This window comes from Alosa alosa, chromosome 24 (assembly GCF_017589495.1).
Source record: "Alosa alosa isolate M-15738 ecotype Scorff River chromosome 24, AALO_Geno_1.1, whole genome shotgun sequence".
Lineage (NCBI taxonomy): Eukaryota > Metazoa > Chordata > Actinopteri > Clupeiformes > Clupeidae > Alosa > Alosa alosa.
In genome coordinates this window covers 10143658-10162262 of record NC_063212.1, presented here as the reverse complement: position 1 = coordinate 10162262, position 18605 = coordinate 10143658, and the positions used below count along the sequence as shown (strand labels likewise).

Here is an 18605-nt window from a genome sequence, read left to right as displayed (position 1 = left end):
ATGCAATGAGTTTTTTGGCTTACACCAGCACAAGCAAAGGACACAGATATTGAAAGAGAAACAAGACATACCTCCTCTGCAGGCTTCAGAGGTTTAGCCAGGGTGAAGTTAAGGGGATTATTCTGGATGATACAGGGAAACTTCTTGAAGCGGTTGTGAACAGTTCTGGCAATGGCAGGGGTATCCATCTCAAAAATAATCTGACACAAGACAGGATGAGAGTGAGCATTCAGAAACTATGCATATGGAGAGTTGTGGTGTGTAGTTCACTTCAGTTAGCTTTGTGATTACAACAATTACTGCACTGGGAATAGCAAAGGTGCTATTTGTTATCAACTACTACCAGTAGCAGCCATATTCGTGGCAGTTATGGAAGAGCTTTTTGCTTATTATTGCGTGTGGTACAAAAGATTACTGAGTGCGAAGAAACTACAATCTTGTGTGCCAAATTGATTTGAAGCTGTACATAATTTTTGTTGCACAACACTTTCTAAAGATGACTTGTCAGCAAAATATTTTTCCACCCGTCTTCTCAAAAGCTCTCTGGAGCTATCTGAATTGCATATTGGCATTTAAGTGAGTGTGTAAGTGTCTGAATGAAATATGTTGATTTGGAAATAGGGCTATGACAATTGTTCGATTAGTAGACAACTACAAAATCAATCGCCAACTATTTTGGTAACGTAATCAATTAATCAATTTGTATCATGATTCATCATCAAGGAAAATATCTCAAAATTCTCTGATTGTAGCTTCTTAAATAAAACACGCCATTTCCGGACATCATCTTTGGTTTTGGGAAACACTGAGTCGAGCAGGTCATAACATGTAAATCTTGCACGCATACCCTTTTATTGAGAGGCAGAGCCTGTTTGTAGGCACCAAAGCGCTTGACGAGCTCCAAAATCTCCGAGACAGCCGTGCTGCTAACAGGCACATTTGAAACTATCAGGAGGCGCTCTGGCAGAGTGGCGATTTCCTGTGATGGCCGGACAGAGAAATAAGAAATGTTTTTAAAAAGACTTGAAACTTGAAAACGTATCCAAACATAAGCTACCTTGGAGTACAACATAAGCTGATGAACGGGCTTTTGGAAGGAGGAATTTTGTCCCTCAAATAACAACAAAACTTGCACTTCACAAGCTAGTGAAGAACAGATACAATGAATGTTACGCAAGGTCTGCTAAAGACCACCAACAATTGAGGTGTGTTCAAATTCAAACATGCTTTCTCTGAACAGTTCAATTTGCACGATTTTGTGTAAACATGGTAACCCCTTCGTCCAGCTCCCATGTATTTTCGCGGAGAACTACCTCCTCAAACTGCTTGCGAGTGTTCAGAAACATTCGTGGAGAACTCAAAACAAACAGAAAACTACTTGCCAAATATTCCTGAATGTTCGCCTATGTTTGCAAATTTGAACTCGCATCTGTTATCTGCCTACAACTGCTTCCTGCATCAACTCTTGCAATTTGCCTACTAATAGTGGCAAATTGTGGTTAGTGTGGTTCCACTATAACTGCATGCATGCATGTAAACATGTCCATGATTTAACACTTACCTCAGTTTTTGCCATACCCATCAGAACTCTGAAGACTGATTCCTGTAACCAAGGCAAAATCAGACTGTTATGAGACTGTGTTTCAAGCCATATATGGAATCCAAGAGAATTTGGGGGCATGTCAGTTCAGGTGTTTTTACAACAGGAAAAGCTATTCCAACACACCGTGTATTTCAGGTCGATGGGTGTGGTCATCATTGAGAGGGTCAGCTGGGCGTCCTCAATTTTTGCAGGCGTCTCAGAATATGCCTTGACCATGGCCTCAGCAGCCTCCATAGTGGGCATCTCAATAAAAGCCTGAATAGCAACAAAACAACAATAACCAGACTGTCTGACTAAGAACTAAGAAAAAAAATCACATTTCACATACATATGCAACTATGTATAATGCATGTAATGTTACCATGTATCACAACTATGTCTAGTGCCACATCTAAGGTGCAGTAGTGATTTGTAGGCTCTTTTTTGTCAGATTCCGTATTCAGTTTACTTATGCATTATAATCAAATTGTAAACAATCAAAAAACAAGTTCATGCATATTAAATGTAACCATACAGCAAAGCAAATAGGCTGTGTGGCTGTGTGTGTGTGTGTGTGTGTGTGTGTGTGTGTGTGTGTGTGTGTGTGTACCTTTCCCTGGTTGACAGCAATGATGGGGACAGTATTGCAGCCATGTGGTTTAGCCAAGTCCAAAAGCTGTTCTTCTGTTACTCCACTAGTAGGAATACCAGATATTGTGATCACATTCTTCCTCCATGGGATTTCCTGACAGCAGAGACAATAGCAATGTCACACTATGCATTTTCACTTCACACAAAAGATTATACCGAGTAGCACTCTAGAATCGGCTTTATCCATACAGCTAAAATGTTTAATAATGCTGCAAAAAATTCAAACTGGCTTACCCTTTTGACAACTTTCTTCACAGCTTGTGTTTCTGTTAAAAACAAAAAAAACATTTTATGAAATCACCATAATTTTGATAGCGATTAACAGGCAGATAGACATAAAAAGTTTGACTAGGAGTAAGGTAGGGCTGGGCGATATGCCTGAAAAATAATATTGCGATATAGTCTATTTCACAATATATATCTTGATATTTAGAAATCTACTCCAAAAGAATTGATGAATTCTCACTTTCGTTAGCCTTTCCAGGGGCCTGGTTAGCCTTGTTAGCCTTTCCAGGGGCCTGGTTAGCCTTTCCAGGGGCCTGGTTAGCCTTTCCAGGGGCCTGGTTAGCCTTTCCAGGGGCCTGGTTAGCCTTTCCAGGGGCCTGGTTAGCCTTTCCAGGGGCCTGGTTAGCCTTTCCAGGGGCCTGGTTAGCCTTTCCAGGGGCCTGGTTAGCCTTTCCAGGGGCCTGGTTAGCCTTTCCAGGGGCCTGGTTAGCCTTTCCAGGGGCCTGGTTAGCCTTTCCAGGGGCCTGGTTAGCCTTTCCAGGGGCCTGGTTAGCCTTTCCAGGGGCCTGGTTAGCCTTTCCAGGGGCCTGGTTAGCCTTTCCAGGGGCCTGGTTAGCCTTTCCAGGGGCCTGGTTAGCCTTTCCAGGGGCCTGGTTAGCCTTTCCAGGGGCCTGGTTAGCCTTTCCAGGGGCCTGGTTAGCCTTGTTAGCCTTTCCAGGGGCCTGGTTAGCCTTTCCAGGGGCCTGGTTAGCCTTTCCAGGGGCCTGGTTAGCCTTTCCAGGGGCCTGGTTAGCCTTTCCAGGGGCCTGGTTAGCCTTTCCAGGGGCCTGGTTAGCCTTTCCAGGGGCCTGGTTAGCCTTTCCAGGGGCCTGGTTAGCCTTTCCAGGGGCCTGGTTAGCCTTTCCAGGGGCCTGGTTAGCCTTTCCAGGGGCCTGGTTAGCCTTTCCAGGGGCCTGGTTAGCCTTGTTAGCCTTTCCAGGGGCCTGGTTAGCCTTGTTAGCCTTTCCAGGGGCCTGGTTAGCCTTGTTAGCCTTTCCAGGGGCCTGGTTAGCCTTTCCAGGGGCCTGGTTAGCCTTTCCGAGGGTCTGATTAGCCTTTCCGGGGCCTGGTTAGCCTTTCCAGGGGCCTGGGTTAGCCTTTTCAGGGGGCCTGGTTAGCCTTGTTAGCCTTTCCAGGGGCCTGGTTCACTTTCCAGGGAATTCTGGTTTGCCTTGTTAGCCTTTCCAGGGGCCTGGTTAGCCTTTCCAGGGGCCTGGTTAGCCTTGTTAGCCTTTCCAGGGGCCTGGTTAGCCTTGTTAGCCTTTCCAGGGGCCTGGTTAGCCTTTCCAGGGGCCTGGTTAGCCTTTCCAGGGGCCTGGTTAGCCTTTCCAGGGGCCTGGTTAGCCTTTCCAGGGGCCTGGTTAGCCTTTCCAGGGGCCTGGTTAGCCTTTCCAGGGGCCTGGTTAGCCTTGTTAGCCTTTCCAGGGGCCTGGTTAGCCTTTCCAGGGGCCTGGTTAGCCTTTCCAGGGGCCTGGTTAGCCTTTCCAGGGGCCTGGTTAGCCTTTCCAGGGGCCTGGTTAGCCTTTCCAGGGGCCTGGTTAGCCTTTCCAGGGGCCTGGTTAGCCTTTCCAGGGGCCTGGTTAGCCTTTCCAGGGGCCTGGTTAGCCTTTCCAGGGGCCTGGTTAGCCTTTCCAGGGGCCTGGTTAGCCTTTCCAGGGGCCTGGTTAGCCTTTCCAGGGGCCTGGTTAGCCTTGTTAGCCTTTCCAGGGGCCTGGTTAGCCTTTCCAGGGGCCTGGTTAGCCTTGTTAGCCTTTCCAGGGGCCTGGTTAGCCTTTCCAGGGGCCTGGTTAGCCTTTCCAGGGGCCTGGTTAGCCTTTCCAGGGGCCTGGTTAGCCTTGTTAGCCTTTCCAGGGGCCTGGTTAGCCTTTCCAGGGGCCTGGTTAGCCTTGTTAGCCTTTCCAGGGGCCTGGTTAGCCTTTCCAGGGGCCTGGTTAGCCTTTCCAGGGGCCTGGTTAGCCTTTCCAGGGGCCTGGTTAGCCTTTCCAGGGGCCTGGTTAGCCTTTCCCGGGGTCTGATTCGCCTTTCCCGGGGTCTGGTTAGCCTTTCCAGGGGCCTGGTTAGCCTTTCCAGGGGCCTGGTTAGCCTTGTTAGCCTTTCCAGGGGCCTGGTTCGCTTTTCCAGGGGTCTGGTTAGCCTTTCCAGGGGCCTGGTTAGCCTTTCCAGGGGCCTGGTTAGCCTTTCCAGGGGCCTGGTTAGCCTGCCTTTCGGGGTCTGGTTAGCCTTTCCAGGGGCCTGGTTAGCCTTTCCAGGGGCCTGGTTAGCCTTTGTTAGCCTTTCCAGGGGCCTGGTTAGCACTGCTTTCCAGGGGCCTGGTTCGCTTTTCCAGGGGTCTGGTTTGCCTTTCCAGGGGTCTGGTTCGCCTTTCCAGTGGTTTGGCTTGCCTTTCCTGCAGTCTTGCTATCCTTTCCTGCAGCCTGGCCTGTCTTTCCAGGGTACCTGCCTGGCTTCACAGGGCCAGTTGCAGGATTCTGGAGCAGAGGTGGTCTCCTTCCCAACCCCATCAGAGGAGGGAGACCTCCTCTACCTAGGGGTCTGGCTAGCAGCCTTGTCGGAGGTGCTCTACCCATGCCCGTGTCTTTCCTTTAAACGAAACACATATATTAGGACCTTAGATTAATAATAAAAAAATAACAAAAATAAAAAAATATATATTTTTATTTAAAAAAATAAATGCAGTACTAACTTTTTAACAACCATAACCTTCCTCTCCTCTCTGCCAGCAGGTCGTGCTCTAGGATCCGTTAGCTCCTAGACAAAGAGATGTATGTGAGTGAAACCGAGACGTTAAGGCTGAAGGCTTTTAACCCTTCAGCAGGAGAGTTTTGAAAATTCTAACAGAAGATTCTGTTCCACAACATTGTAAGGTTCTAAAATTCCATGTTGAATTCAATGAACCCAGAGTCCTAGAGAGAGATCTATCCATAAGGCTCTGAATGAACCCAGATATTCTTTAGAATGTTCCATTTCCAACATTCCCGTACCGGATTACGGGTAAAGGGCCGTACACACCAAGTCCGATTTTTCGGACAAAATATTTGCACGAAATCACAAAAATTTCAAGCAAAGTGCAGAATCCTCCCATACCTCCTCCCTACAGATGGTGATCAACCTGCCATGGATCCTCAGGTTCTTGAAGTTTGCCAAATCTCTGGCATCCTCCTCTCTCTCCATGCACACCGAGGCCTGGGGACAGAGAAAAACAATTTTGAGTGGATATGTGAGGCCTTTAATTATATACATTTACCAACCTGAGGCCCGTAAAACATACATAAATGGAAGAAAGGAGCCCTGCACAACTTGATAGATTATACTGCAGGTGCAGGTCTTTTGCAAACTTAGAAATGTCCTTGTTTTCATCAATGTTGTAAATGACTGTTGTAGACAGAAATGGCTGATCTTTAATGCAAAACATTGGAGAACCCTTTTGCAATTATGTAATGCAATCTGAAAACTGCTGCCCTGATTAAAAAAACAATGCAACTGATCTCAGTTGGTATTCGGTCTATAATGGGGTGGAATGGATATTTCTAAGTGGCCCCAAACTTTTGAGCGGCAGTGTACTGTACATGAATAGAGGAGGCAAGTGAGTAGATGTAAAGAGTTTTTGGAGATGACAAGTTCATAACTTCATAACTAGCAAAAAGAACAAAAAAATAAATAAAAAATGCATAGTGCATGGCCAGGGCAGCTAGTGGGAATGACAGCTGCGTTTAATATCTGTCCTTTACATAATCATACAACATCAACAGTATTTTTTTAATGACCATGCCAAAAGCAGTTGCTCATATAAAAAATGGCACAAAGAGTTATAAATTGTTGCACAGTGTTACTCCAACATTTGAGTACTCTCTTTAAATACCTCTTCGATAGCCTTAATCACAAAGGCATGGTTGATCTTCCCAAAAGGCTGGATAACCTCTACGAGCTCTTGGTCAGTAGTTTTGTGAGGCACTCCTTTGAACCGGAGCAGGCAAGCTGTACCAGGACCAGCCTTTTTCTGAAGAATAAAATACATATAAAGAACCACAATTTACCATCAAATAATATACACAAATACAAAACGACAAACAAATATATTTGCAAAGTTATGAATGAATTAAGGTCAAATCCTCATGCAGTGATTTTAAAAATTCCTTCAGATGCGTAGCACTGTAGCTGCCTGGCTGTTAGCTGCTGCAACTCGAGATAGTTTGCACCCATTTTTTTCCCATACCAACAGTACTTGATGACCTCGAGAAACAGAGATCTATGTTAAAATTGTCCAGAATGCTCCTTTCAAGCTGCCATACCTTAGTGAAGGAGCCAGTGGACTTGTTTGTGGAGGAGCTACTGGATTTGGAGGAGGTCCTCTTGGGGGAAGGAGAAGGCGTCCGCTTGCGGCCGCCATCCCTGGAGGCCGAGGATGAGGCGACAGCACTCTTCCTCTTGGCCAACTCAGCAAGTAGAGTTGGAGCTAGAGAGTTCACCACGGCCTCCAGCGCACTGCTGTCCTTGATGTTCAACCCGGCTGTAGAGGATTACATGCAACGTGTGAGCAGAGTTCGGTAGGAACAGCGTGCACTGAGTTTAAATATTATAAAATGGGGTGGGAGCAAAAATCTTATTATATAATAATATATTAATAAATCTTATTATATAATAATATATTAATAAATCTTATTATATAATAATATATTAATAAATCTTATTATATATTTGATAATAAAGGACAACAAAAGTAGCGCTGCTCTTGGTGCCATTCTTACCAGAGGACTCAATGAGCTTCTTGGCCAATCTTTCACTGCTGCTGGATCTCGGTCGGCGATGTGGGCTGGGCCTCCGCGGACTCACCCTACGGCCAGAGCGAGGCGGAGACCGCCTGCCGTAGTTCCGTGGGGAGTGGGATCTGGAGCGACGCGATGGAGGGGAGCGGGAGCGGCGTGACTGTGGGCTACGGGAGCGCCGGCGGCCGTGGGAAGTGGGGCTTGAGCGGGACGACCTCCGAGGTGAGCGGGAGCGACTCCGGGAACGCCGGTACCTGCCTGGGCTTCGGGAGCGGGAGCGAGGCCGACGGCCTGTGGATCCATGATGTCGTCTTGGACTAGGAGATCTCGTCCATGAATGAGACCGGGATTTTGAACGGCGCTTTGGACTGCGGTGCTCCACAGGTGGTTTGGACTCATTTCTGAGATAGGGTGGTAAGAAACAGTGAGGAAAATCATTACAATATTCTCATTGTCATTACAATATAGTACCACAATTATGATAGATAACAGCATGGAAATGCTAAAAAAAAACTCCAACCAAACAAAAGTTCAAAAAGTTCAAGTTACCTGGGAACATTAAGTGTGTCCACATTCCAGTCCGGATATCTGTAAACAGACAGTAGGTGAGTATCAATTACTACATTATAATCATTACAAATGTACTGTACTTACTTATAAATAACAAACACTCAGCAAGACTCCTATTGTTGTTGCACATGTAGCCCCACACACACAGTCACACATTTGGAACATTAACAAGCTCTACAGACTATCCAAAAGTAGTCACTTTGAACTTACTGCTTCCTGAGACGCCGGCAGCTCTCAATATGAAGATTTGTGTTCTGATGTTCTATCCAGTCCTATCAGATAATTACACAAGAAGTTGGACCAAGTCAGATTCATTGAGGAGAAACTGCAAAGCTTCCATCAACATCATAATAAACACACATCTCTTTTTGTTCAAAACCCACTTCTTTTTGTTCACAGAATTTCTTGCTCAGTTCAGTTACAATCAACTTTGGTGGTCAAATTTAGGATTGGATTAGATTAGAAAGGAAGGTCATTGGGATACACACAACTCTCATAGAACATTATGTAACCATCCTAGAGCTAATACATCCTATTACACATTGCTAACATACAGTTAGTTAAGAGCTAGTTAACATGAAAGCATTAAGATTAACTGACAGCTGTGATTAATGACTACTTCCTGAGCAATATTCACTGATGCCACAGTCTATGGGATTTAGTCTCCTCTTCAACAGTCTTCGTATCCCAAGAGTAAGCACAGTTCAACTAGCTCACGTATGCAGAATCTTCGGGTGCTACTAAGGAAAAGTCCACAATCTTCAAACATGCTTCTTCTGCACCATCAATTGGCTTTTCAACTTCATCTTCGGAAATTCTTCGGTGAATTTTTTCACGAGTGAGTTTCTTGAACAATATTTGTGTGCATCACTGGCACATATTTTAGTGTACAGTCTTTGTTTTACCTTTAGCACATGAACTCAACTAGTATTTAACATCAAATCAATACAATTGCAAAAGCACAGATGATTCATATTCAATCTCAAAAATATATTTAAAAAAAAGAAAGAAAAAAAAAACATCTTCTTTACAAATTAAGAAATATCCAACAAAGATTAAAGTGTCCTTTCAAGATAATCATATCTAACACAATTTCTCTGATAACAGTTTTTTTTCATCTTCTTATCTTCTTGGAGAACAGATTGAGTATTTCAAACAAAATTTACTACCACTTTCACGATTTTACAAACAAATTTATTTTCGCAAGCGAGCAGTCAGTTCTTTAAATAAGGCACTGAAGGAATGGTAGATACTCACCTTGATCAGGACACATTCTACGTTACATAGAGAGCATGTATGTGGAAAGATTCTTGGTGTGGCCGCTGAGTAATCATTCATCATAGTGGGCGTTGGGAGCCTCTTCATGACTGATGGGTTGCTTGGAGGAGGGAAGGCAGGAGACCATGTGGAGGGCTTGGGACCTCCACTGCCATCTCCCAGGACCATCATGCCAGCACGGGAACCAACAGCATGGGTCGGTGGCATGACTACAGGGCAGCTGGGCGCTGGAGGAGCAGACTTGGGTACCGGATCTCTTCCAGGCATGGAGCTGGGCGGAGCTGGTTTGAGTTCAGGAGGAGGGCCGGCCAAGACATTCCTATGGTCCATCGGAGGTGGTTTCGATGAAATGGGCATTGCTGGACTTGCCTGGGGCCGCCGTGTGATTTCAGCTCCACCAAAAGAAGGTCCAGATCCTATGTCTCGCTCGTATTTTGGCAACTCTTTTGGAAGTGGATCTCTTCCATAGGAGTCTGAGCGCTCCTCTGTATAGCCATATTTACTTGAGTGTCCATAGTCAATTACTTTGCTCTGCCGAGGTTCCTGTGCCCTCTGATCGCGTGATCTATCGTCAGTGTCAGGCATGGTCCGCTTGGCCTTGCGAATGCGAATGTCTCGCAAAATGAAAGGCAGATTGTCAGGTGTGAGTTGATCATCAGGGTAATGGCTAAGGAGCTCAAGGTCCTCATTTGAAAGGCCAAAACTTGCAAGGATGCTGCTGGCACTCTCTGAGGTGTAGCGAACAGGAGGACGATCAGGAGGACCCGAACGAGGACCTGACTGGCTCTCGACACCTCCTCTTCCAGGGCCAGGACCACCTCCAAACCCAGAGGTTTGAAATAGTGAGGAGGATGAGGAGGAATGACCCAAAGCAGAGGACGAAAAAAGTTTGTTGGGAGGCTGGAAGTGCGACCAATCTGCAGAGGACGGTTCGTCCATTCTGCCAGATCCCCTCTGTCCAGAAAAACTACCCATTTCCTCCCTCGGATCGTCGTGCAAGCGTGGGTCAGTTGGTTTTGGTTGCTGGGGCATAATTCGGTTGAGCAGGCGAACTTCCTCTCGGGCTCCTCTGATGTGCATTTCAATAGATGACTCGATGTCTTGGGACATCTGTGGTGGACGTTGACCCAATGGAAAACCCATCTGCTGGGATCTCATTGAAGGCATCATACCCGGCTGTGGTCCTGACATAGGCCCAGCACCAGGTCCGATGCGAGAGCCACCCATGTCCATACCAGGCTGACCCCCAAGGCCATACTGGTTGGATACCATGGGCCTCTGAGAGCCAGAGAAGCCTCCCCCACCAGGGTTGTACATGGGGTGAGACATGGAGACCTTCAAGAGGTTGAGCAAAGTCTGTGCAGGCGATGGGACCGCAGTGGCGTTAGTGGCAGCAAGTGCATTCAACTGGTGCAAAGCCAACTGGGTCTTAATCTGTGCCAACTGTAGGGAGGCAGGGGGCAGGACAGGCAGGCTCCCTAAGCTCCCAAAGGCGTTCAACGAATTCGCAACAGGAAAACTTTCCAACAACAACGCAAAGCTGAAAAAGTTGGAGAAAAAAAACAACATACAGACAGGGTTACTGGCTCGTTGTCTTCACATCCAAACAGAATACTGGCAAAAAAACGTGGGAATCGCTTTCTCCTCGCCCATTTTTTTTTTCTCCACACACACACACACACGCACACGCACAAACTTCTGGCTTTGGGTCACTAGCCTCTGCAGAATTTAACTGAAGCTTCCACATCTTCACTGAAGAAGAAAAAAACAAGCAAGCAAAAGGCAAACAAAATACAACAGGACGGACAGGAAGAGTAAACAATACATTGGTTCCAAGAACAATCTTACAAACTTCATGCAAGTTCTTTCAGTGAAATTTGCAAGATTGCAAAGGTGGTTCTAAAGTAGGTTCCGGGGTATATGGACGCCCCTTGGTTATTCCTCCGATTTTAGCCTAAAACAGACTACAGGGACCTAGCACGGCAGAGTACTAGTACGGCAGATACATATCGGTATCGGCATTGGTTATTGGCCAAAGTGTTATTTCAAACATTTGTATCAGCCCAGAATTTTACAATCGGCGCATCCCTAAACCCAATGCATCAATCAACAGATGGCTGCTTAGAAGAGCAGAAAAAGTACTTTCGCTTTGAGCTACACAAAATACTCATCAAAGAAAAAACTAAAACCAGAGTGGATAGTTTTTAATCGCCATTTTATGAACTGGACACTGTATTGTTGTGCCATAAAGTGGCAAACAAATGAAGAGTTCACGGTCACTGTCAAGATATCATTCACACTGTTAATTTTTCAACCAAATTATATGGGCTATCGACTGCCATTGTTTCAAGTTTCGTTGACTATTAAAATAGCATCAAATATAAAAGACATTAGTCCAAGTAGTAGATTACACCATCATACATTACTTCCCACTGTAAACATCCCGTTGAAAAAAAACAATGTAAAAATGGTATATAATAAATCCAGTGACAAAATCAGAGGATGTGTCCTTGTTCGATAAGGAAATTATTCCGTTCATACTTTCAAACCTAACAGTTCATCCACTGAAGGTTACACAATTTCAGGCTTTACATCAATGTGTCAATGCGATTCATTATTGATTCATGAGGCAACAATTCAGTGATTGCCAAGACTGCACAGCATGATTCAAAACTGCAGAGTATGATTCAATATATGATCTAGCTACTCAAACAGATGTCTCTGATATAAAAAAATATATATAAACTTGAGACTGAAATTTTATTGCAAATATGAGTGTAATGACATGATGAAATTCCACTTCTTGGCAGCGCAAAAAGCCACTCTACGTTGAGTATTGACAATGACATTAAAATATACTGAGATTTATCTGACATAATGAGGGGGCCTACACTGGGGTTAAACACTGCCGACATACTGTGTATGTCGCAGGCCCTTTCCTTGAACACCTCACGACAGATAGTGTTGACTAGTTGAGTTATTTGGCTTTTAAATATTGCAAGGATTAAAGTACTGACTTTTGTTGCCTTTTTACATGTATCAGTTTAAATCTATAAATCATTACACCTCAACTAGTCAAGATTTTGGACAAAGTTGGCCTTGAAAAACCCAATTAACTATATACAGTGCCCTCCGGAAGTTTTAGAACACATGCTAAAGTTGACTAAAAAGAGGAATAAAATAAATAAAAGGTCAATGCCAATCAAACCAGCTAATAGGCTAACTGAAATAAAACCATGCCAATCTCTAGGTATGGTGAAGGGTATGTGATGATGTGGGGCTATTTTAATTCCAAAGGCCAAGGGAACTTCATCAGGATGCATAGTCTCCTGGATCCATGAAATAACTGACCTTTAAAAATAAAAATGCCTGCCTCTATGGGAATTTAACATAGGCGTTCCTATACTCATGCACCCGGTATTTTAATGAAGAACATTTATTTATTTACGATACATTATTCATTCACAAAGAAAATTGGTCCTTAAAAGTTGGATTTTTCCTCATTTTTCTAATTAAGGCATTAGGATCAATTTCCAAAAGATGATTTTTTATTCCTCTTTTTAGTCAACTTCAGCATGTGTTCCAAAACTTCTGGAGGGCACTGTAAGTAGCAGTATGTCATGTGTAACTCTGATTCAAATAGAAAAAAGCCTTTTTGACAAGTACATTGTTTTCAACCCTCTTGACAAAATAGGGCAAAGAACTAATTGCTTTTTTTTCAGGTTGACAGGGAACTGGCTTCAACTACCACTTATGCAAACACAGTTGCAAGCCTGTAAGTAGATACCCAGAGTATATGGCGGTGGCTGGGTGCTGCCAGTGGACAAAATCATCTGTAATATTTACAAAGGTTACATAATATCAAACAAAACAGCATGCACATCATGCTTCTTAGACATGGTGTTATTAACTGATGCAACCATATTTAGCTTATATTTTCAGCCTACGTCTATTTTCAGAAGTAGACCTGACCTTTTGAGCATTAGCAATGAGACAGTGTAAGGAGGACACATTTCGTCGAGACAAGCCATAAAGCTTATTGCCATCAGTGCTTTTTCAACCAAATAAATAATAAATCTTTCGTATGATACTGATCTAACAGCCCTTTATCCTGTCCGCAGACACCAGCAATGCATGTTTAATCCCGAGATATGCAGAAGTTACCTTAGACCTTATTGCTTGCAAATACAATATGGTTGGGAGGATGTCAACAGTCGTGTCCACACTCTAACTGTGAGATTTCCCTCACCAAATGGCTGTGAAAGCGCAGGATCATCAAGGATATTGATTCCCACCTGGGAACAGTGATACAACAGAAAACAGTCGCTCTATTTTGTTCCCACATACAATTTAGAACATTTAAATGGCAATTATCATTAAAGGATAAGTTAAAATGGTTATTCAAGTAGACTACTAGGTTCTTCTGATAAGCTTTAGTTAATAGTGCTAAATGTGGAGTTTGTATTTCCTTCATTTCTAGGCTTTGTCCCATGCATTTGCTTGAAGTTAAAGGGGAACTTGGCAACTATTTTTAACGTAATAAACCCGTTTAGAAATCATTTGGATGGTTAAATGACCTGTTCCAGTGAAAATGGTGACTTTCCCCGCTGCGCCTAGCATCTCCAGGCGGAAAACCAACCTTGCAACATTGAGACTACCATCCCGGAAAGAGAGGTGAGAAACAAGAAACTCGTTTTAAATCGTGTTTCTTACCTTGTAACATCCACATAGTTCTGCCAGACTTATGCTAATGCTGCCCACAGTTTGAAATAGCATAATGCACCATTTCTCCAGAAGAGGGGGAAATCCCGCCAAGTTTTCCTTTAAGTTTTAGATTGAAATGGAAAAAATACATTTCCACATAGGAACAAAAACGTATTTCCTTTGCTCTCCATCTCCCTTGTTCTGTGAAATCTGATTAACACATTTGACTAGAAACCTAAAGCTGTTCCTACCTTTGCCCTCAAGAATTGTAACAATGGTCACGTTGATGGTTTTAGACTACCCCTTTCTATGATTCTGCAGCCCCTCTGTCACATCGTTTGATTGTAACGTTAGAATAATGTGGATACAAACAAAGGCTATAGCGTGTCAGAGGCTAAAACGCATGGACAAACTACATACTAGTATGTCTATTCGCCAGCTTTAACATATCTTCCTCAAAGTATGACGCCACTTACTACGGTCTAATAACACGATTTACGTGTGTGGAAAATGTAAAAATAAAACACACGCATGTTTTTAAACAAAATTCTTTTCATGTTTAACGTTAACGGTGACAGTAGGATTCACAACGAACTACAGTCAGTGTCGTGGCCTCATTTGACACTGTGTGCGCCTCTTCTCCTTAACGCAAGGCCAACACAAGCGTGACGAGTGATTTCTCAATAATTGATAATATGCATTATCTTCAGAAGCCACCTTTATTTACGGTTTTCCTCGTGTTTACAAGTAAGTGAACCAAAGGAGGTCGGCGAAATGATTATAATAATCTGTATACGTTAATAAACAACCCAACATTAAAGTCACACAGATCCGATACGTAATGCTTGCTAAAGTTAACATTAGCTAATGTGAGCTTCCTAGCCATAACAATCGAAACCTAAACCTCCTCACAACATCGTGATGGTGACTGCTGTGGAGTCTCTTATGATGGCATAGTATGTGTAGGACTAGCCCATTTCTGAAAACTGTCAAATTCCAATGTCTATTCTTTCCATTTCTGAAGAGTCAGCGGCCTTGAGCTAACACTGGATAACGTTAGCTCAACTTCCAAGCAGCGCGGGTGAAACTAGGCAGCCATCTTGCAGTGCCTTATGAGTTTTTAACGAAAGCGACGTGTCAGTGCTTTATACCAAAAGATAAGAAATCTACCAATATAACATTCTATTAACTACAAATATCACTTACAGTAATTATTATGATCGAGCTGGGATCCTCGTCGGCCCCAAAACGTCCACAAAACACAGCAGCTGTCCTGTTTCTCGGCGCGTATGAAACCACGCCTCTCCTAGTCTGTACCTCATAGACTAAACAAGTTCAGTACAGAGCGTGGTACCAGGTCAGGAATAGCAATCTCAACCAGATATCTTCACTCGATCTGTTAGAAATGTAGACATGAAATGAGCTTTCTCTGTTTAGTTTTCATTTATAACAGAGTAATTTGCAGGGAACTGAACGTCTTGGTAACATCTAAGGTTAACATTACCACGAGGCGGCAGTCTCTTCTAAAATAAAATCTCAGCCTTAGGCCTACATTATAAGTGTTGCCTCTATTTTTGTAGGAGCATGCTATCAATTTAGTAGTTTAGCCTACGTGTAATGTGTGGTCTAATTTGGTATATTTTTGGATGTCATGTTGTGCACTATTCAAGCCGAATTCTGACAGCAAGATTGAGGAGGGTAATTAATAGGCTACCATACGAAGAGTTTGTCATCTCGACAGATATATGATCTGTGGTCATAAACTGTTGCAGACATAGCAGAAATGCCCAAGAGACACTCCACCTGCACTAGAGATAAAGGAGGAGCAGACCTATGATGCAGTAGTTTATTTTTATTGCTTGTAAGCTTCCATTGTCTCTCATTCATTTTGATTTGCTGCCTGAATCTCGCTCAATGAGAGAGATAGCTTAGGCCTACAGATTTTTTCCCTTTTCAGATTTTCCCTTTTCAGTATCACGTGTGTCACCCTGAGAAATACAGATGCAGAAAGTTATTATGAGTACGGATTTCAAAGTTAAAATCAATGAAATGTCACTCCTCTGAAACCAAGTCCAAGTCTGAGGGCAGTCAGTGCATTGCCAATAGAATGATTATGATATGTAGCCTTTGATGTGCGGATAGTCTGAGCTGGCTGTTGGTCCCTTTGCTATCCTGACCCCTTTGCTTTGCATGTGAGTGCAGACATATGAGAACGTGCTGAGGTCTACAGATAAAGGATCATGTTACATTATCCACACCATCATAGGCAGGAGAAGGTGCAGAGAAATAACCTACATGGCTGAAACTAGAGATACAAAGCCGCATCTATACAGAACAGGTCAATGTCACACTAATGTCAAGTGTCTTCTCCATGGTGCTTCAAATTCACCACACTGAACATTATAAATAAGTGATTAGTTTCAAATTCGGTCTCCACAGTATATTGTCAGTGTTTCCAGGCTACCTCATGATTGGACATTAAGTTAATGTCCATAATCTGGACACTGGCATGGAAAAGCACTGCAATCTCTCTCCACGGTCTCTTATGGGAGTGTCGCCACTCTGTTTTCTCTACTGCTCTGGGGTTCACCTCCTCAGTAGATGACTGACATCTTCGCTACCAATCAGCAGAGGTGGAAAAAGTATGAAAATATTGTACTCAAGTAAAAGTACCAATACCTTGATGAAATATTACTCAAGTACAAGTTAAAATACTGATCTGAAAATGTACTCAAGTAAAAGTAAAAGTAGTTCATTTAAAATGTACTTTTAAGTAAAAGTTACTTAGTTACTTTTTTTTTTTTTTTGGGTACCAGAACAACCAGTTTTACCAGAGACTTTCTAATGAGGAGATACAGCACTCAAAAAATCCTCCATAGTAATGCATGGGGTTAGTTTGTAACGCCAATATGGCAGTTGTCTACACATATCACAACCCTTCCGCGGCAAAACGTTGACATGTGAATACATTGAGCCAATCATGTGGTGTGTTGTAAAATACATTGAGCCAATCATGTGGTGTGCTGTGAAGACATCGTGCCAATCATCTGTTGTGATCTCGCTGCTGGAGCAAGATTGGTGTCGTGAAGCCTTACGCACACGCATTTCTGCCGAAATAGATGCACAATAAGTGCCCACAATAAGTGCAATATGGCCGCTGAGTGGAGGTACTTGCCTGATAAGGATGTTGAGAAATGAAGATCTATGTGAAAAATCACCGGAGTTCTCCTTTAAGTTTGAGCAGTAGTTGATTTTCAAAGTTAGTTGCACTCATCCTTGGGTCGCTTTGCAGTGAACAGTAATCCAGCACAACTGAAAAGCCCCTCACAGGCAGCTGAGGCAGGCAGGCCAATGTTGAGTTGCAGAGTTTTTTTTTATATTTGGAAATGAGCAGAAGGTTCAGCAGATTAAAGGGCGTCGAACTGGGGGGGAAAGTGGGAAGTATAGGGCAATGGAGGAGAGGGCCCTTGAAAAGTGGAATACAGGGGGCACAACATTTTCACAACATTTTCATCAGGCATTACAGTAGTAATAACTCAGGTAATCCACACATAAAAAATCCAAACAACTCCATAAGTAGAGTCATGTGTAATGAAGTGGAATAACACAGGGAAAAAGTATTGAACACGCTAAGAAAAAGCACTAAGGCAAGGAAAGGGAAGGAACGAGCTGGAATCTGTAAGTAGTTAGAGAGTAGTTATCCTTTCTATCTGCATAAATTAATATACGGTAAGCTTGGTTAGTAGCTTACATATTGATGGGCTATAAAAAGGTTTTTTCATTACCAAGGTGTCACACAAGAAACATTTCATGATGGATAAAAGCAAAAGCTCTCCCAAGACTTTTGCAACCTTATTGTTGCAAAACATATCAATGAAACTGGTTACAGATGCATTTCAAAACTTCAGAATCTTCCAAGCATGGGAGCCATTATCTCCAAGTGGAAGAAACATCACTGCATCATCAACCAGCACAGGGCACAGGATCTCCTCAAATATTTCTGACCAGGGAGTCAGAAGGATAGTCAATTCCAAGAGCCAAGGACCACTTTCGGAGAAAGCTCGAGAAAGACTTGAAGGCAGCCAATTTAATTAAATTCAATTAAACAGTTCTGGAAGTAATATGGAACTAAAGATCAGGATTCACAAGAGGGACCCCTGGAATCTGTTTAGAACAATGGACCAAAATCACACCTGATACTGCGACTAATACGTTTTGTCATACAGGAAATGTCTTGAAGCTGTCTTTACAAACAAAGGCTTTTCCACAAAGTATTGAAGAAATTTCAGTAGGCACGTTCAATACTTTTTCCTGTGTCATTCCACTTTAATACACAAAACTCTTATGTTTGGATTTTTAGGCCTATATGTGTGTTAATATAATGTGTGGTGAACATTTCGAATAGACTCACTGGAAGTTTAGGCTAATTACTGAAAAAAAAATTAAGCGTGCAATACTTATTTCCACCATATATTTATTTTACCTGAATATTTTAACTTCAAAATTAAATGTAAAAATGAATGTCAGACGAAATGTAAAGTTTGACTGACTGGATTTTGTATACAAAACATAGTGAAAACTGTCTAAGGTCACTCTCACTCTAAGCTTGCTAAAGAGCTAAATGGTTTAGTCCGCCTGCACGATTCATAAGGTAGTCTATCTTTTGTTTATTAAGTTGAGCATCGCTAGTAGTGGACCGCTAATTGTTGTGCTGCTGGTGCAATGTCTTTCTCCAAGAAAGCCAAGTCAGGTTACTAAAAACAAAGGCCAAAACAGGAAAAAGAGAGATATCA

At 43.1% G+C, this 18605-nt stretch overlaps 1 protein-coding gene across 1 annotated transcript in view; it reads right to left on the bottom strand.

Moving 5' to 3' along the window:
* The window catches only part of znf638 (zinc finger protein 638), a 40996-nt gene that overhangs the window by 10253 nt on the left and 12138 nt on the right, over positions 1-18605 (bottom strand). Inside the window, 16 exon segments of the mRNA XM_048235730.1 lie at positions 72-200; positions 848-979; positions 1562-1603; positions 1727-1858; positions 2193-2327; positions 2468-2523; positions 2700-3441; positions 4807-5077; positions 5181-5245; positions 5582-5680; positions 6357-6494; positions 6787-7004; positions 7243-7661; positions 7810-7848; positions 8041-8102; positions 9088-10648. Of these exon segments, the coding sequence (XP_048091687.1) occupies positions 72-200; positions 848-979; positions 1562-1603; positions 1727-1858; positions 2193-2327; positions 2468-2523; positions 2700-3441; positions 4807-5077; positions 5181-5245; positions 5582-5680; positions 6357-6494; positions 6787-7004; positions 7243-7661; positions 7810-7848; positions 8041-8102; positions 9088-10648 (4240 nt within the window).